Consider the following 21,204-nt stretch of genomic DNA (forward strand, 5'->3'; position numbering starts at 1 on the left):
AAATATTTTTTTCTGCATCTTTCCTGCCAGCATGAATTTAAATCCTCCCTTCTCCGCCCATTTAATACCTCTAGGCATCAGTGCTCACCCCTCTGATCTGCAGATCTTTGTTGGAGGTGCTAATCCGTTTTCACATGACAGACTGAGAAATGCTCTTAAATAGCAGTCATATATTGGTTTCTTTACATCAAAGCCACAGCAGACTCTCTGTCTTATTCTCCTTCACGTTGTACAACTTTAGAGGAAAGGCTCCAAAAAGAAAATCTGGGTGTTTAGGAAGCTGATTCCTTATCTTGGCATTCACAAAGTGTGTAGGTCTTTTGGAAAAGCTTGCAAGCCAGGGAAGGTGTTGGTTTTAGAGACAGATTCCCTTTCTGTCTTTTGGCTAGAATACATTGCCTGTAAGGATTGATGGCTGCGAGTCATTGCATTCTTTTTGGTATGCTAAGAGTTATCAATTCTAAATTTCAGAACTGGTTTTGTTTAAACTTCTATTCTTTTAACATTGACCATCCACCCAGAGGAGTGTTTTTTTTATTTTTTATTTTTTTTAAACCACTTCAGCCCCAGAAGGATTTACCCCCTTCCTGACTGGGCAATTTTTTGCAATACGGCACTGCGTCGCTTTAACTGACAATCACTCGGTCGTGCAATGTTGTACCCAAACAAAATTGACGTCCTTCCCCCCCACAAATAGAGCTTTCTTTTGCTGGTATTTGATCGCCTCTGTGTTATTTTTTTTTTTTTTTGCGCTATAAACCAAAAAAAAGCCACCATTTTGAAAAAAACACAATTTTTTATTTTTTGCTATAATAAATATCCCCAAGTGTGTCCAGGGGAGTGTTTCTAACTATCTGGGGGATGGGCTAGCAGTGACATGACACTGATCACTGCTCCTGATGACAGGGAGCAGACTAACAGTGTCCTGTCACTAGGCAGAATGGGGAGATGCTGTGTTTACATCGACTTCTCCCCGTTCTTCAGCTCCATGACCAGATCACAGGCATCCCTGTGGACATCGAATCCATGGGTCCCGCAGGCACGGTCACGGAGCTTGCGGCGGGAAATTCAAAGTAACATACAGGTACGCTACTTTGCCCAGCCATGCCATTCTACCGACGTATATCTACAGGAGCCGGTCGGCATGTGGTTAAATGAACAGAAGAGAAATCCAAATCAAATCCATATTGGGTGTGACCACCCTTTTGCCTTCAAAATGGCATTAAATCTTCTATTTACACTTGCACACAGTTTTTGAAGGAACGTGACAGGTGGGTTGTTCCAAACATCTTGGAGAACTAGTGTATAGTTGAGGCGCTTAGCCTTGTTTCCATGTCCTATACATGAAAACCATAGGAGCTGAGGTGCAGAAAACTGGCAACAGATGCTCGGGACTGATGAGTCAAAATTTGAAACATTTGGCTGTAGCTGAAGGTCTGGAGAGCCGTACAATGAGTGTCTGCAGACAACAGTGAAGCATGCTGGAGGTTCCTTCCAAGTTTGGGGCTGCATTTCTGCAAATGGGGTTGGAGATTTGGTCAGGATCAATGGTGTCCAAGGCTGAGAAATACAGGCGGTTACTTATCCATCATGCCATACCATCAGGAAGACCTGTGATTGGTCTCTGATTTATTCTGCAGCAGGATAACGACCCCAAACATACAGCCAGTGTCATTAAGAACTTTCTTTGGCCCCCACTGAGCCCTGATATCATCATCATCATGTAATCTTAGACAGATTTGATGAAGAGACAGAAGGATTTGAGGCAGCCTACATCCACAGAAGATCTGTGGTTTAGTTGCCCAAAATGTTTGTAACAACCTACCTACCGAGTTCTTCAAAAAATGTATGTAAGTGTACTTAGAAGAATTGATGCGGTTTTGAAGGCATTGATTTTGGTTTCGATTTCTCTTCTGTTCATTTACTTTTTGTTACTTGATAAATATAAACTGTGTAATACTACTGTTTCTGAAAGCATTCTTAATTTACAGCATTTTTCACACCTGCTTAAAATGTTTACACAGTACTGTGTATAATTGTGTGTGTGTGTGTGTGTGTGTGTGTGTGTGTGTGTGTGTATGTATGTGTATATATATATATATATATATATATATATATATATATATATAATATTATTAGATCTGCACAATTGATTGTCAAGAATCGTTATCGTTATTTTTTTCCCCAATCTTGATAAAAGTGTTTCACCATTCTTAATATGCAAAGAATTCTCTCTGCTCTTCTGAAGCCACAGCCTTCAAAAGAAAGGAAGAAAAAAGAAGGGCAATCTGGCCAGAATCGCAGCATTCTTTAGCAGTGAAACCTAAGTATAAACATTGTAACAATTTGTAAATGGAACAGACTTGTGTGTGTAAATGAGGAAAGTTTAGCCACTTAAACATTAAAGCGGTTCTGCACCTAAAAAAAAAAATAAAAAATAAAAAATATTAAAAGCCAGCAGCTACTAATATTGCAGCTGCTAACTTTTAATAAATGGACACTTACCTGTCCCAGGGTCCAGCGATGTCGGTGGCAGATGATGAGCGATAGCTCGTCTCTCTGCTGCCCCCGCCGCCATCCTCTGTGAGGGAATCGGGAAGTGAAGCGCTGCGGCTTCACTGCCCGGTTCCCTACTGCGCATGCGCGAGTCGCGCTGCGCGTTTCTTCTGGTCCCCGATGTGTCCTGGGAACTGTGTGTTTCCCAGAACACAACGGGGGGGGGGGGGGGGGGGGGGGGGAGTGCATCTGTGGGGGTCTGCAGTGGTCTGTCCCGGAAGTGGGTGCAGTTACCTGGATTATCCACAATCAGCACCTTTCAGGGGGGAGGGATCAGATTAGCGGAACTTCCCCTTTTGGGTAGAGAACCGCTTTAAACTTTTTTCTGGCATTTGTTGGTTTCAAGTTAAAATCATTTTTTTTTTGCTTGAAAATTAGTTAGAACCCCCAAACATTATATATATTTTAGTAGAGACCCTAGAGAATAAAATTATGGTTGTTGCAATATTTTATGTTGCACTGTATTTGCTCAGTGGTCTTTCGAATGCATTTTTTGGGGGAAAAAATGACTAATGAAGCAAAAAAAGTCTAAAGAGTAAAGTTAGCCCAATTTTTTTTTTTTTTTTATGTGAAAGATTTTACGTTGTGAAAATCGTGAGAGAATCATGATCTTTTTTATTCTAAGCAAAAAAAATTGTGATTCTTATTTTGGCCAAAATCGTGCAGCTTTAATATGTGTGTGTGTTTGTGTATATATGTGTTTGTGTGTGTGTGCAAGTAAATGGCACTAGTGTGCACCTCACCCAATCTTCCTTTTTTTGGTTAGTGGGCTCTGAATATTTTGAATGACCAAGCCATAATGAAGTCCCTTCTGCGCATGTCCACAGTTGTCATAATTGTGGCACATTTACCAACATCATTGGGTGAAGAAATTGTTAATGTCTGCTAAACAGTGCACGTTTAGGAGGGATTTTATTTTGTCTATGGGTAAGCTTTATTATAACCTCACCTGTAGGTGTAAGTGACCAAGCAGTGTTTACTACCACTTTAAGGTGGACCTGGTATTGGCTTATTTTGAGGTTTCGTGCATGCTAAATTATGTGTAATTAAAATATCGCACATCAATTTTTAAAAGATAAGCATGGCCAAAACTTTTTGGGCTTTACCTCCTTTGTGGGTCACAGGAGTATTTTTACTTCTTTTGTAATGGGCTATTTGCCACTCTGAGCTGATGGGGCAGAACTGCACCAGGCTTGGGCAGCACAATAGTTAACACCTCCACCTGGCAACACTAGGGTCATTGGTTCGAATCCCAACCATGGCACAAACTGCCTGGAGTTTTCATGTTCTCCCCTGTGCGGGTTTCTTCCAGGTACTCTGGTTTCTTCACACTCCAACTACATGCTAGTAGGTTAATTGACTCCTGTCTAAGTTGGCAGTGTATGAATAAATGTGAATTGGGTACCTTTTTTAGATTGTAAGCTCTCTGAGGGCAGGGACTGATGTGAATGTACAATAAATATGTAAAGCGCTGCACACATTGTTGGCACTGTATAAATATCTGTAATAAATCCCAAATATATTGTCAGGAACCACCTCGCACAATCGCTGTCCTCTGCTTGGAGCAGATTGAGAACTAAGTGACCAGCGGTCATTTGGTTGCTTGGTTCTCGGTCCTAAAGTTGATATAGGACAACTGCAGAGCGTGAAGGTTATCATAAATGTGTGTTTTTTTTTGTATACATCCCATACTTCTCCTTTAAGGCATTGTCCACAGTCAGATATATTTCACAAATGTCTGATACAGATCAGCCCCTACTGCAGCTTCTCGTGTTTTGCTACAAAATTTCAATTTTGTAGTCTGATCACTGCAGAGGAGGCTGAGGAAATGCTACTTCCTGCCTGCAGCAGATCGCTAACGTTTCAGCTTAGTTTAGTGCATGTACCCGAACCTGTCATAATTCAGGTTAACGTATTGTATTTATACTGAGGAAAGTTCAAGCATTTGTGTGATTTCCATGTCTGGCACAGATTGGCTCCTGCTGCAGTCTCACCTTGTGACTTACTACAAAGTTTAGTGTTGCAGTCTAATCACTGAGGGAGAGGAGACTAAGGAAATGCTTTTTCTTCCCTGCAGCAGGCTGATGACATCATTTTAACCCGGATAAAATCACAGGGCTGCAATTCAAGGACAGCTAGAATGATAAAAGGTGGAGCTTTTTTAAACAATTGTAAGAATGTTATTTATGCAGACTGAGAAAATGCTTCCTGTTGTCTGCAGCAGACTCAATACATTGTCTCGCTTGACTGGTGCTCATTGTCTGATTTTATTGATAAAAGGTACAGCTTTAGGCCTCTTGCACGCGGTACTGATGTTTGAGCTAGGGCATAAACAACTAATCAATTAATCGACAACTAATAGATTATGAAATTAATCGATTACTGTTTTCATAATTGATTAATCGGCCACTAACATAATGGGATTAAAAAAACTAAAATTAACCCCTTATAGTACAAAAAGAGCAAATCGCTACTGTAAATATTACTTTTACTTTCACTGTCCCATAGTAAAAAATTAACCCCTCACAGTAGCGATTATTTGCTCTTTTTGTACTAATTTTCGTATTTTTTTAACCCCATTATGTTACTAAACATCTCAGGCCTGGGTCACACCTCTGTGTTTTTTGGTGCTTTTTGCAGAAACACACTACAGTTCAGTTACATGGTTTCACGTTCACATCCATTTTTTCAGCTGCTGCGTATTTGGAAAAGACACAGACTTTTTTAACGCAAAACGGTGCGATTTTGTTTTTTTGGTTCAATATATACTATACAATATACTTTAATGGAGAAGCTGCAGAAAAGCATGTAATGATGCATTGTTGCGGCAATTTGTGTTTTTTAATCTGCCCAACAACAAATTGGCCCAAAAAATATGTAAAAAATGCAAATCGCAGCAAAATTAACTTTTTTTTTTTGCGTGTTGCTGTGGCTAGTGTGAATAGGGCCCAAGGCTTCAGGCCTTTCCACTCCTCCATTTTGCTTTTCTAAGCACAGGAAAGTGATCTGGGTGGTATAAACAACTTCTACGCCTTCCAAATTGAAATTTTCGTGCGTTGAGATTTTCATGCTTTAAAGAAGTTTTAGGCATGTTTAGTCCCATTTACATGCATTTAGATTGTCTAATTGGCTCCTGGACGCACAGTTTTATTTTCTCTAAACACCGCTAATCTGACCACACCTAAACACAGTGTGACTGGGACCCTTGAAAAATCATTGCATGATTTTATATGCGTTTAGAAATGTCCTAAACACAGAGGTTTGACATTGGCAGCCTGAATAAAGACTCTTGCTTGTGTGTTCCTTAATAGCCTTTGAAAGGCGAAAAGTGTTGGTGAGTTTCTCATAAATGAGCCATCCTTTATAGATTGTCCCTTTTTAACGTGACAGGCTAATTGGCAAGTTGCAGGTTGAAGTAGGAGTGGTTAGGCAGCTCTTCACTCGGTAGAGTTTATTTTTGCTGTTCTGGGTCCCCTCTATGAATTCCATATTAAATGCTCATTTGAAAGGTTGGCAAATATTTAGATCACCCTCGAGCTCTGTGACCTGCCGACCTTCCAGCACATTCTTCAGAGGAGCTCTGTCTTTCTGCATTTTACTACACGGAATAAAATTACAGTTGTGTTTTCCGACTGGGCCAAACCAAACACACATTGTTCCTCCAGCACTGCTTTCTTGCAGTTGGTGTGTATTTTGTCAAGTTCCTGTGGTGGTTTTATAATGGGGCAGGAGCATTGTGGGGTTTTTCAATTAATCGGGCTTTTGTGTGCTTACTGCTATGCAAATGTGTAATTCACAGTCTTTTAGGGGCTTCTGGGAAAGCTGTGTACCAACTTTATTGTCCTTGCTGCCTCTACAAAACCCATATTTAAACTAGATTGCAGAACATTTTTCTCCTCCTTAACTGGATAAGATTTCCTGGACCAAGTTCACTAAAAGTCTTTTGCATTTTCCACTTAAAAAAAAACAAAACAGTTAACACCAGAAGCCTATTGCATATCTACGAAGTGATCAAATACAGAGGCATAGTCTTGTTTAAAGAATTTGAAAGAGAATTGAGAAATTTTTTTTTTTTTTACATTTTGCAAACACTTTTTTTGCGCAAGCACATACACCATAGGAGTTTAGGTCTTTGAAACTTTTGACTGTTGATACAAATATATATTTTTTCAAAGTAAGTCAGTGAAATAGGAGTATTACACCAGGGGGATTATAGCACAGTTTGCAATTTATTATTTTAACAAATGGTTGTAATTAACTTGTATTTTACTTAATATTTTTTACCCACAATTTTATGTTCAGCATTCATATCTACATGATAATTCGAAACCATGATGTAAACGTAAAGGAGTTGACCACTGCTTTCTTGGTAGAGCTTGGTAAATTAATTGTATTTAAAAAAAACAAATTGCCTTTTTATTTTTTTTTAGATTTAAACTTGTTTATTAAAAACAGTATAAACAACATCTTAGGCTGGCCATACGTTATACAATTCTCTTGTACAACTTTCCTTTAGATTTACCAAAACCATATAATATTAAGTCAAACCTCAGCACTTTATATTTGTATACAATCAGGCAGGTCCTTGCACTACATAGTTGAAGATAAATCTAAAGGAATTTGAATAAGCAATAATGTATGGCCAGCTTTAAGTGTGGTTGGTTTAAAAGAAAACAAACATGTTAACATGTTAATAATTTCGGTAGTATATAACTTTGATGTTTTCTTAACACTTTTTACACAGGGAGCAAATAAAAAAAAAATAGACTTTTATATTTGATTGACGACATGTCTTGTAATTTCTAGTTCATAAAATGCCGTCCTTAATGAGAATATAGGAGGATTTGCAACATTTTGGGTTTAACATTTTTTTTGAATTTGTGATCTCCTCTATAGTATCACTTTGTTAGATTTTTGAATGGTTTTTACCAATTTTTTTTTTTTTCAATTAAAATCACATTTCATAACCGTAATTTTATAGTTTGGTTTCTCTCAGCCATTTCCAATTGTGCTGTTATTATTATTTTACTATTTATGACACAAATCTCAAATTTGCTTGACTTTTTTAAGATTTCGTTTTTAAGTCTAAAATATACAATTATGAATTTTTTAAATCGATGTACACTTATTTTATTGGTGTTGGCATTCCAATTGTTTAGAAATGCCCCTCTTGAATGCAACAGTTTTCAATTTTATGTCTTTTGGGATTACATTTTTATCTTTACCCATCTTGGCGTTCATTAGTTCAAACTATAACTTATCTTAAGCTCATTATGCCCCTTTTGTGTTATCTTGTATTAAAATCTGTCAGCTATGACTGGTCTTCCAGGCACAGTCAGCAGAGCAGAATAAGTTAATTATTTACTTGTGTCACTCGGCCCCTTCATCTAATGAAATGCACAGCTGTGTTGGATCTGTGGATGGCTGTGGAGATCCCATTGTTACACGAGTCAGCAGAGGGTAGGAGCCGCAATGATGGAGAGTCCCCACTTCTTTCTGCTGTTTTGCCTTTCTGTGTCGATTTCATGGTTCTTTTATCACTCACTTTCACACAAAACAAACAACACAGCGACAGTCTGCTATGGGAACCGACTTGGCACATAAAAGGGGTTCTCAGGGGTTGGCTCTTTGCAAGGTACCTTTAGTGCACGATCGCCTTTTACAATGTCAGACGCAAGTTGTTTACAGAAAGTACAGTATTCAGAAACAAAGTACAGTATTTCATACGAAAGTGTCAAAAACTATAGTCTTCTATCCAATCTAAAATGTATAATTCATGGGGAGCCAAAAATGTATTCTTGCTTTGGGAAGTGTAAAAGGTACAGAATCTGGTCATTGTTAAAATTATCCTTCTTGTAGCTGATGCACATGCCAATACTATTTAAGGAGTAGATGTGACCTTGCAGATCTTACTCAAATTATCTTATTATTATTATTTTTTTTTTTTTTTAAATCTTTTATTTATTTCGAGAAACGCAACAAAAAAAAGTGAAGGGAAGAAAACGCACATATTTTAACAACAATTCAACTATATCTAGTTGACATCATTCGTCTTAATCATACCCTTCAAGATATCACAACATATATAAATTTTTTTTTTTTCCTTTAAGATTTATGGTAAAACTTTCCCTGCTGCTCAATACCTTCCCAGTCCCCTAGATGCTTTTTTTTTTTTTTTTTGTTTTTAACCACCCTATACACTATTTTATTTCTGCTGTTTTCATGCCAATTCAGTGATGATATAGGTCCTTTGTCCTTTCTCTTCTTCCTAAGTTGTGAGAGTGAGCAGTCTTTTTTTTTTTTCTCCTTGAACTGAACTAAGCTAATATTGTGCGATCACTCAGTCTAGGAGTATTATGAGACCAGGCTGCATTATGAAACTCCCCCATGTGTCTGACAGCCTGGGCTTACAGGAAGTGGGTGAAGGACACTGGCTGTCATCCAACTAGGGCTGCAATTAACCATTATTTTTATAATCAATTAGTTGGCCGATTTATTGAATCGATTAATCAGCCTTAAAGGGATTGTAAAGTAAAATTAAAAAAATAAAAATAACAAACATGTTATGTTATACTTGCATTCACTGTGCAGCTCGTTTTGCACAGAGTGACACCCGAACCTGCTCTTCTGGTGTCCCTTGGCGGCTGTCTCTGCTTCCTCCCGCAGGTACTTCTCATGTTAATGCGAGCGCCCTAGCATGGTGAGAAGCACCTGCGGGAGCGCTCCCATGATACAGCCAGCGGCTATAGCCGCTGGCTGTATCACACGGCCCCAGCCCCCGGAGCGCCACGTCATTGCATGTGATTGACAGCAGCGCGAGCCAATGGCTGCGCTTCTTCCAATCCATGCACTCCAGCCAATCAGTGGCCAGGCTGATAGCGGCAAAGAGGACGGCGGGGGCAAATGCGGGACTTTCGAGGGGTCAGGTAAGTAAAACGGGGGGACTGGGGGTGTCGGCAGTGTGAGATGTTTTTTCATCTTAATGCATAGAATGCATTAAGGTGAAAAAACATTTACCTTTACAACCCCTTTAACCACCTCGCGCCCGCCCTATAGCCGAATGACGGCCGTAGAGCAGGCGCGTTCGTCCGGGTGGTCGTCCCTGGATGTCCTGACGTTTACTTCCGCCATGCGCTCCGCCGCTGGCGCGCATCGCGAAAGTTCTGTGTTCGCCGTGTCCCCCGGGGACAGGCAAACACAGATCACTGTAAACGGCCAATCACAGTGGCCGTTTACAGGGTGGTCGGCGTGTCCAATGGGAGATGATCTCATATGTAAACATATGAGATCATCTCTCAGCGCTGCTCTCCCTCCTCACACAGACAGTGTGAGAGGGGAGAGATGAACGGCTGCAGCGGCAGCCGTTCTGCCTCAAGGTAAAAAAAAAAAAAGTGCCATCCTGCCCCCAGTGCTACCTGCCCCCAGTGCCATCTGTTGTCAGTGCCATCTGTTGTCAGTGCCATCTGTTGTCAGTGCCATCTGTCATCAGTGCCACATAGTGCCATCTGTCATCAGTGCCACGTATTAGTGCCATCTGTCATCAGTGCCATGTATCAGTGCCATTTGTCATCAGTGCCATTTGTCATCAGTGCCACCTGTCAGTGTCACGTGCCATCTGTTGTCAGTGTCACGCGTCATCGGTGCCACATGTCTTCAGTGCCACGTGTCTTCAGTGCCACGTGTCTTCAGTGCCATCTGTCATCAGTGCCACGTATTAGTGCCACGTGTCTTCAGTGCCACGTATTAGTGCCATCTGTCATCAGTGCCACGTATCAGTGGCATCTGTCATCAGTGTCACGGGTCATTGTCCTGGTGCTTCAAAAGTGTAATAAATAGTCAACAAGTTAGATGTGTAATTTATGTTCCTAGAACACATGATGGCGCTACCTGCATGTTGGGCCTCTCTGTGGCCAGGCTGTGAAAGTCCCACACATGTGGTATTGTAATACTCAGGAGGAGTAGCAGAATTTTTTGGGGGTGTCATTTGTGGTATACACATGCCACGTGAGAGAAATAACCTATTACAATGACAATTTTGTGGAGAAAAAAAAATGAAAAATCTTAATTTTGCAAAGAATTGTGGGGAAAAAAATGACAACATCAAAAAGCTCACTATGCCTCTTACTAAATACCTTGGAATGTCTACTTTCCAAAAAGGGGTCATTTGGGGGGTATTTGTACTTTCCTGACTTGTTCGGGTCACAAGAAGTGAGATAGGCCACCAGTACATCAGATGTGATCAATTTTGTGCTTTTCTCACCACAGATTGTAGACTCTCTAACTTTCACAAAGACCAAATAATATCCACTAATTTGGGTTATTTTTACCAAAGATATGTAGCAGTATAAATTGTGGTCAAAATTTATGAAGAAAAATTAATAATTTGCATAATTCTGTCACAGAAACAAAGAAATATGCGTTTTTTTTTTCAAAATTTTCGGTCTTTTTTCATTTATAGCGCAAAAAATAAAAACCCCAGAGGTGATCAAATACCACCAAAAGAAAGCTCTATTTGTGGGGAAAAAAAGGACAAAAAATTAATTTGGGTACAGTGTTGCATGACTGAGTAATTGTCATTCAAAGTGTGAGAGCACCGAAAGCTGAAAATTGGTCTGGGCAGGAAGGGTGTTTAAGTGCCCAGTAAGCAAGTGGTTAAACCTTTAACCTTAAAGTGTGGTGTATAATTTAGTTAATATGAAAAGTTTAAAAAAAAGCCAATTTATACTTAAATATCTATATGCAATGGTAAATATAAACAACCAACTATATTGTTAGGGAGCAAAATATCGAATCCACTCTGAGAATAACAGAAGAGATATACTGTATTAGAGGAGAGATCTACTATTAAAGGGTGAATCTGGTAAATCTCATCAGACTCAGATCAAATTTTTTATTTTTATTTAAAAAAAACAATGTCTTCCTTCAAAAAAAGTAATTTTAAGAACTCTTGTTCGATTTTCTAATCGTTAGTGGGGTCAAATCGACGTTCATTTTCAACCACAGTGATGGGAAAATTTGGAAATAGAAAACTTCTTGGTCAAAGGAATTTTCAGACAGTGTATGTGGTTTTAGTTAAGAATTTTTTCATCTGGAAATTGATCGGTGTGGCCAACATAAGGCTCGGTACACATCTATGTAGTTTACTTTTGATCTGTTTCTGCAGTGCTTTTTGCTGTGCGTTTTGATTTTCGCCCACGTGATTTTGCTTTGATTTGGGTTTTTCCTTGTGTTTTTTTTGGCCAATTTGCTGTTGGGCAGATTAAAAAACAAAAATTGCTGCAAAAACGCATTACGTGCTTTTCTGCAGCTTCTCCATTGAAGTATATTGAACCAAAAAAGCACAATTTTGCATAAAAAAAAAAGTACCTGACCCTTTCCAAATATGCAGCAGCTGAAAAAAGCATAGATCTGAACGTATCCCATAGAAAACCATGTAAATGAACTGTAGTGCGTTTCTGCAGAAATCACCAAAAAAACACATAGATGTGAACCAGGTCTAAGACGTTTAGTAACATCATAGGGTTAAAAAATAAAAAAAAATTGTTTTTTTTTTTTTTTTCTGTAGAACAGTGAAAGTAATATTTATAGTAGCAATTTGCTCTTTGTACTATAAAGTGCTCATTTTTGTTTTTTTAACCCCATTATGTTACTGGCCGATTTAATCGATTTTGAACATAGTAATCGATTAATTTCATAATTGATTCGTTGTCGATTAATCGATTAGCTGTTTCAGCCCTACATCCAACCCTATTAAGACTGGAGGATGAATTGTGTAGAGAATGAGCAGCTTGAGTTAGGCTTCATTCTCATGAGGCGGATCTGCTGCCTCGGAGTCCGCCTCTGTCCGCTTGCTCAGTGGGAGATATCTCTGTTGATTTCCACTGAGCCGGCGGATGACGGATCCCTCTCTGCTCACTGAGCAGGGAGGGGCTTGTCGAGCACCGCTAGTTACTATGAAGAGATCGGATGAAAACGGACGCCATGTCCCTTTTCAGCCGATCTCATGCGATCTGCCAGGGACGGATGCGAACGTAGGGGCATCCATCTAATTTTAGTGGATCGGACAAGGTCAGATGTCAGCAGACATGTCACCGCTGACATTCGTTGCTCCATAGACTAGCATGGAGCGCCCGTCCAGGTCCGCCGTCAAAACTGACAGGCGGCCCTGAACGGGCCTTATGCAAAAAAAATAAAATAAAATACTGGTGTTTGGCTTTAAGGCCAGGCATAGACTAAGCCATTTTCTTTCCTGCAGCCACGCGAGACATTATTATTGCTAGCGGCTATACAATCTGCTTGCAATAATCGCATGTAAAATCTGGAAGACTGGTTGTACCCAAGTTGATCGATCAAATTGGGTACATTCTATCTGCCCATATATGGTTTGAATCTCTGCTGGGTCCTGCTGAACTGGCCGAGGTTCTAACAGTCTATGGCTGCCCTAAATCTCCAGTCCGCTATAGCATACTTCTGTTGAGATAGATCACCCAGAGGGGAATATTTTTATGTACACTGCCAGGATTTTCACAAACTTGCAGATTCTTACATCTTTCTGCTCTGAAGAAATACCTCTTTGTTAGATTATGTCTTGTGCAGGACTAATTCTGAATGGGAGTGACTTAATTTTTGATCAGATAATGCACTTGTAGAGCGTGGCAGGGTCTGCATTCCTTTAGAAGTGATTAACCCATTAGGAGAATCTCACCAAAACTAAAATCTTTGTTGCAGAGGATGCCTAAAATCTGATATCTGTCTTAGTGCAGATTTCAGGGTGAATTGGTCACACAAGCAGGAAATTACAGCTCTGGGGTCGTTCCATATACCAACTGTGTACGGAACGCCTCCAGGTTGCCATATTGTATTGCATTTTACAGAAAATTACAGTGCTGCAAATTGAAAAGAAAATATAATTTTTAGTAGCAATAAACTGCCAAATGGCTTGTGCCGCAAATGTAGGTTACATTTTTTTATTTGGGTTTTTTTTCCAGCATCGGACAGTATAACCATAACCAATTTTGTGGGTAGCATATTTTGATGCATATTCCCCATAACAAAAACTTTTTATGATACTATTTACTGTTCAATCTGCTATCCAATCCAAGTTGGCAGACCACAGCACATCGACTTCCACAGTAGAGCTAAAAGGCTCAGCATTATCTGACACCAAGTGTGCCGAGATGGTTGATGGGCCGAGTTCTGCAATAGATATACATAAAACTGGACAACTATCCTACATAAATCCTGTATAAAAATAAAAAATCTCACCCTATCTGATCACCCTACCCAACAAATTAAATTAAATTCAAAATAAGTACTTTTAAAGCCATCCACAATTTAGTCCCCAGCTACATCACTAGCCTGGACTAAAAATATCAACATAATCGTTCTCTTCAGTCCTCTCGGGACCTTGTGCTCTCTAGTTCCCTCATCACTTCCTCCCATGCTCGTCTCCAAGGTTTTTCCAGAGCCTCTCCAAACCTATGGAACTCCTTACCCCAATCCGTCCGATTATCTCCTACTCTATTAGCTTTTAGATGATCCCTGAAAAACCTTCTCTTTAGAGAAGCCTATCCTACCCACACCTAACAACGGTATTTTCGTTTTCTCCATCAGCTCATCCCCCACAGTTATTACCTTTTGTATAATTTGACCCTCCCTTCTAGATTGTAATCTCTAAGGAGTAGGGTCCTCTGATTCCTCCTGTATTGAACTGTTTTGTAATTGTACTTTCTGCCCTAATGTTGTAAAGTGTGCACAAACTGTTGGTACTATATAATTCCTGTATAATAATAATGATTGAAAATTTTTTTTTTAAAAAACGAATGCAGCCACCACATCTAAGGACTGGTAACCTGCAATATAAACTTTTTTATTTTTATAGCTATGCTAGATGCAGAGTGAGCGCTCTGTGCAATTATTCAATGACATGATACTTCGGATGTTGCAACCTGTTTGATTTTTGGCATCCGTAATATTGGCATTTGATGACTATGGTTGCTGTTTGGTTTGCATCTGAAATGGGCAGTTAAGAGCTTTTAACATTTGTTTGTTTAATTTGCTCGGCAGGCGTGTGTGGTTTGATCGTTCCTCAGGAAGATATGCCCTTCTGTGACACTGGCATTTGCCCGGACATCATCATGAATCCTCATGGCTTTCCATCGCGTATGACGGTAGGTGAATTTTTTTTTTTTCAAACTATAGGCCATAGACTGAGATCATTCAGTACAGAGCATGTTTGACAGGTGAAATCATTTCACCTATGTATTTGGATAGATTGAGTCTAGCGCTCATATAATCTTTTTATGTAGTTGTCTTTGAAGTCTATAGCTTCCTTATTTCATCAATAGTTTCATGTGGATGACAGTTGGGTTTTCTTTTTGAATTTCCCTGTATTTGCCTCCAGTCTTGGTGGCTGCATTTGTTTGTTTTTTTTAGTCCTCCTTTCCCTTATTTTCACCTGGTGATCCTGCCAGTAAGTGTTGATTTTCAAAAGAACAAGCTCTCTTGCAGAAATAGCAGTTACAGAGATGAGAGAAACCTCTTTCAAAAATTCTATAAAGGATCCACTTCTTGATAACATAGCATGTGAAAGGACTAATGATGAGAAGAGAAAACCCTAATTTCAAAGTACATGAAAGTACAAATGTAATCGGAGAAAAAGGAAAAATATTAATAAGATTATGAATCCTACACCGCCCCCCAGAATCCCTTAATTTCCCAGTCACTAACAAAGTGCCATTGTGTGGGGCAGCAATACTGGGACCATGGCAGGGTGCTCATGTACATAAAAGACATATTTGCAAGATCAAAAACAGGGGAGGGTAGAGGATGAAAGAAGAATAAGGCCGGAAGGAAGTCGAGGTGTTTAGTGTATCTAAATCTCCTGGTACTTCTAACATTCCCCTCCCCCCAGACTGGCAATGCTGCTGTCCAATGGTGCCCCCTATGCGCCTTCATCCAGAGTGGAGGCACTCTAATACAGGAGGTGTGTTACTGGCCAGATCACCAAGTGAAAACAATAAGAAAACTTATACAGCCACCACATCTGATTGGGAAGCTGCATTAGATTACATTTTTGGGTTTAATACCAAATTATTTTATAGGCAGATTTCTAAGGAATACCGAACTGGCAATGTATTTTAATTATTTTTGAAGAAATCTATAACTATATGCACTTTATATATTTGGATAGGTCTACCTGAGTTTTTGACAATACCATCAGCATTTTGTAATTTATGGTGCTGGAATCCTTCTTACGCCCCTTACACACGATCGGATCCAGTTGTCCATTTTAGGCAGATTCGATCATGCCACCCATTGGCTTCTATGGGGAGGCGGATGTCAGCGGATATGTGTCTGCTGACACCGGCCTGGCATCCGATCCGACAAGACCCACTAAAAACTTGCATATGGCGATACGTTTGCCATCTGTCCAGTGGGTCAGATCGGATGAAAATGGACAGGCGGTCCATTTTCATCCGATCTCCCCATACAGGAGAGCTCTGACAGGACCGTCTCAGCACAGTGAGCGGAGACATACCTGTCATCCGCCTGCTCAACGGGGATCAACAGAGCGATCTCCCACTGAGCAAGCGGAGTCCGTCAAAACAGATCCACCCCATGTGAAAGGGGCCTAAAACTGTTTTCCTGAAAGTGACAGTAATAAACTTCCAGCTGACTTTAATGCTTGCTTTAGGGGCATTGAGAACACTGAATTAAATTCCATGCAAGATAGTTTACTTCTAATCCACAGCAATTCCATTTGCCACGGTGTAGAAAATTGCGGTGGTCTCCTGACATCGCTATTGTTAACTGACTGAAGACAAAGTTTTGCACTTTAGTCATATATTCTAGCTTGGCTTTTGACTTCTGATACTATTGCATTTGATTTAAAGTGTATATAGTATAGGGCAGGGATAGCCATTATTTTTTAAAGGTTTAAAGTGATTGTAAACGATCACCTTGTAAAACAACCCATTCAATTTAAAATAGAAATGAAAGCCAAAACATGTTTATATAGATATAAAAAAAAAAGCATTATAAATACTTTTTTTATTTTTTATTTAAGGGATAACATTCCCTCTGTTCTCAGCTGCATAAGAGCTGGGAGGAGGAGAAGCAGCAGTATATTGAGCTTCCCGGTGAATGGCTATCCAGCAGGCATGTGTTAGGACAAGTCTGATCATTGGAGGAGAGTACACCGAGTTCCCAGCATAGCTAGAGACCCGACCACGCTGTAGACTCCTGCTTAGAGTGGTCAGTTTTTAATTGGAAAGCAGAGAGACTAGCAGGAACACCAGGAATTTCACACAAAGGAAGCAATACAAAGAGAACAGGAGACTTTCTCAAACAAGTACATGGTACGGCAGGCACAGATCAGTAATATGAAGTGTTGGGGTAACAAATGCTTTAAAAGGCACAATCCTGCGAACCGTCGTAGCTGTACGTCTTCCCTTTAAATACCTATAGCAGGCGTGCGCCCATTGCACAGGGGGGCAGCAGATGCGAGTGGCTGGCGGTTGCGATGGCCGCCAGCCACGTGCGATCACGGGCACGAGAGCCAGAACAGGGACGTGTGTGTATAAACGTGCCAGTCCACACTGGCACGTAAACAAGCACTGAGTATTGTTTACTAAACAAAATATGTAAATCCATGTTGCCCCTCCGTATTTTTGTGTGTTTACTTACAAATACTCGCAAATATGCATGCAAGTGATCTACAGCCCATCCTCAGTATGTCTCATGTTCATACATCAGTACAGTGTGAAAGAGTCCCTAGGTACACAGCGACCTTTCTAGTAGTAGGCTGACCGCACATCGGAAATGGAATGCTTCTGATAGCTTCCCAACCAGTAGACTCCACAAGGACCCTACAAGCACACGTTGAAGCCTGCTTTTGTTTTCTCATATATCTCACATATCACACCAAAAAACAAAGTCTAAATTCTCCAACCCATAACGATGAACCATGTTTGGAAAACAGATCCTCAAATCCCTAACAGATATACCTGTTAAACGCTGTCTAGAGACCCATGTAGGGCTGAAACGATTAATCGACATCATCGACAATAATCGATAATGAACATCGTTGTCAACGATTTTCATTATCGATTAGTTGGTCCACACCATGCGATCCGCGGAGCGGTCCGTGGCTGCGGCCTTAGGAAAGGCCGTGGCTTCGGCCTAGCTCCAGAGCTGGCGGCCATCTTGGCACACCCGGCGGCGGTGTTGTAAATTGTAACCCCGTCACTTCCGGTGCAGCTCCGTCACTGAAACAGCTGACGGCGGCCCTTTACCGCGCATGCGCCACTTCAATGCTATTAACAGTGCATGCGCAGGATATTTCTTTAGCGGCAGAGAAAAAGTATGGACTGAAGCGGGCGGAGACTTGCGGACGGAGTTGGACAGATAATAACAGAAAAAAGGGGGTTTGCGCTATGGATAAGCTGCAAAAAGGAACGGTGGATATAAGAGGGCTGCCACTACCCCAGGCTCACAACAAAAAGTTGGAACAGTATACCAATGTTATAAATACAGGTAGTAAAGGCGCTCTACTCTGATGTTTTATAACCCCAGGAAATGTAAAATATACAAAAATTGAAATGAAATTAGTGGGTGTGTTTTTGTAAAATCTGTGCAAAGTGCAATGTGCAAATATTGTTAATTAGAGGACTAATATTTGCATTATTGTATCTGCACAATTTAAATTCAATTGTGACAAGCGTTCTTTCATATATATATTTTTAATAGTATTGGCTTTTTTATTTAGTTGTTGTGCACTCTGAGATCTATAAATTATACCACGTGATGAATATATATCAACATTTGATAATTGATTCATTTTTATATTGTGCGGTTTTTTTTTTAATATGATTTTATCCGATTAATCGAAAAAATAATCGGCCGATTAATCGATTATGGAAATAATCGTTAATTGCAGCCCTGGACCCATGTGTAAGTTTCACACTCCACAGCCTAAATCAGGGATCCTCAAGCTACGGCCCTCCAGCTGCTGCGGAACTATGCATCCCATGTGGCATTGTAAAACTCTGACTTTCACAGACATGACTAGGCATGATGGGAATTGTAGTTTCTGAATAACTGGAGGGCCAGTAAAATGCTTCCAAAATACTTCCAAAATAGGAAAAATATATGTGCAATTCCTTGTCTACTAGTTTTTTTTTTTTTTTGTAACTTACTATGTGCTATAGTGTAATCTGGACCAATTTAAGTACAGATATATAATATATCTCTTGTATCTACGGCATAGACTAGCATGGAGAAGATCAGCAAACACGGGGTATCAGTCATATAACCCAGTGTAGAATGGTCAGTGCCCTTTTTTTTTCTTTGTTTTGTTTTTCCATGCAAATGTATGGTTGTGAATGATAAAGCAGATGAAAAATAGATTCTGCGGAGTTCAGAGTTATAAGATCCGTACTCCACACATCATGGACAACAACAAATCGCAAAGAGATTTGAGTCAATGTTAAAGTGTTACTAAACCTAGGACCCTGCATTCACTATACCTGATCTCCCATAGTACACAAAACATGTAAATGCAATAATTTTAGTAAATATAAGCTGCTAAATACCTTTTTCTCATCGGCAGTATATAGCAGTCTTATGACTTCTATGACTGCTTGATTAAAGCTTGTAGGAGGAGTTTTCATTCTACTCTTACTGTCCTATGAGGCAGAAGGGTCCCTCAGCCCTCTATCTGGACAATGCTGATCACATGCACCCTCCTAAGAAAACACAACTATCTAGAAATACACACCAAACTGAGCATGTGCAGAGTGTCTCCTAGGCTCCGCTCTATCAGGAGATAGATTGGGGACTATGGAAGAAGGAGAGGATCAGAGAAAACAGGATCAAGCTGCCTTTTTTGCACAATGTGCAGGATTAACCCCTTAGGATCCACAATGAGTTTAATGAGCATGCTTTACTGCATATACACACTGTTTTTACTGTTGTGGGTGGCCATACTTTTAAAACTCAAACATTCTGCTTTTAAAACTCAATAGAATATGCAACACTGTAGCTGTAAAGCTCTTCAAATTAGAGAGAGCTTTTCTGAAAGTCAAGCATTACGGAACAGATGAAGCTGTTACATTGCATATATTATCTTTGATAATTAGGCTGCATTCACACCTGAACGTATCGTTTTCAAGCAGAAAATTGTGTGAATTTACCGCGATTTTGCGGCATTTTTTACTGCGATTTGCTGCGACTTTGTGCAGGGCAAAAGGCCACCAATGTTAAAAGAAGAAAACCGCCCAAATCTGCTCAATTCGAGTGACAAAAAAGGGTCCGGAACTTGTTTGAGCTTCAGGCATTCGGCTTCAGGCGACATGGAGTGGAGATGTGAACCATCTCCATTGAGAATAATAGATTTTTTTCCCCTCTTGCGTTTTGTAGCTTCAGGCTTCAAGCTCAGGTGTGAATGGGGTCTTAAGGTTTCCTACATAAGGGATCCTTCCATAATTTTGTGGTAATATCTCATTGTCTGCATTGATGCAAAGCAACTGATCCACTTCTACTGTTCATTCTCTGCTTCTGCTTCTTTGATGTGGTCTTCTTGTGAAAAATCTATTTTTTTATGAGCTCAAGTGTTTTTTTTTTTTCCCATGTCTACATGCAGGTGGGAAAACTTATTGAACTGCTTGCTGGGAAGGCAGGGGTGCTGGATGGCAGGTTCCATTACGGAACGGCCTTTGGAGGCAGCAAGGTTAAAGATGTCTGTGAAGACCTAATACGATATGGCTACAACTACTTGGGAAAAGATTATGTTACCTCTGGAATCACTGGGTAAGACCCTCTTAATAAAGTGTGAGTAAATATATTCAGATGGTATCATGCTATAGATAGTAAGTGGATATATTTTTTTATACCCTTTTCTTCATTGTAACGTCAAAATGAAATGGCACCAGTGACTCTATTGGGCTCTCCGTTGTGTGCACCAGTAGAGTACCCTGATGCCTTTGAAGGGGGCACGTTTGTTGATGCACCCTCTGTACAAGTGGTAAGATCTGTGGAAAGGAATGATCATCTTTTGGCTTTAGCTAGTGTGACATAAGCTTTTCATGAGTGCATTCTGTTTGGTAATAGGATTTTCTTGCGGATAAAGCTGCATGTCTGATGGCGTTGGAGACATTTTTTATATTGATTTTCACACATGATGCACGAATTGCTAACCTAGCCAGAAATGTTAATGCAGTCGCATTTTTTATAAAGACTTTGTTCCAAGAAGAAAAAAAAAATACTTTGCAAAATATTCTTATTTAACCTGAGAAACTGAGACGCCTACCTTCACTTTCTTGACAAGCTATGGTCATCAAAGAATCTTCAGCATTCAGCACACAATAGTGTGTCAGATGCCTGGTTGTGTTGTAGCAATCAGCAGATGGAACCAGGAAGCATCGGACCTGGAGGATTCTTTGGTGGCTGTAGCTCTGAAAGAAGGTCAAGATTGGAGTCTTTGGCCACTGGACTGGTACATTTTTATAAATCCACTTTTTTGTTTTCCACAAGGCATTATACGTCTTCAAAACTGACCAGCATGCAAAGCTCTTGGATGACCGACATTCTCATTATGTTTAACAGGCAAATGGAGATCATGCTTGTACGTCACGATTAAGTGGTTCC

The 21,204-nt window shown here is 40.0% G+C and overlaps 1 protein-coding gene across 1 annotated transcript in view; it reads left to right on the top strand.

Moving 5' to 3' along the window:
* POLR3B (RNA polymerase III subunit B) overlaps positions 1 to 21,204 on the top strand; it is a 157,526-nt gene that overhangs the window by 126,342 nt on the left and 9,980 nt on the right. Inside the window, exons 24-25 of the mRNA XM_077468461.1 lie at positions 14,623 to 14,726; positions 20,201 to 20,367. Of these exons, the coding sequence (XP_077324587.1) occupies positions 14,623 to 14,726; positions 20,201 to 20,367 (271 nt within the window). The remainder of the gene's footprint in view (positions 1 to 14,622; positions 14,727 to 20,200; positions 20,368 to 21,204) is intronic.

This window comes from Lithobates pipiens, unplaced genomic scaffold (assembly GCF_037356315.1).
Source record: "Lithobates pipiens isolate NorthernLeopardFrog02 unplaced genomic scaffold, aLitPip1_a1.2 Scaffold_8, whole genome shotgun sequence".
NCBI lineage: Eukaryota > Metazoa > Chordata > Amphibia > Anura > Ranidae > Lithobates > Lithobates pipiens.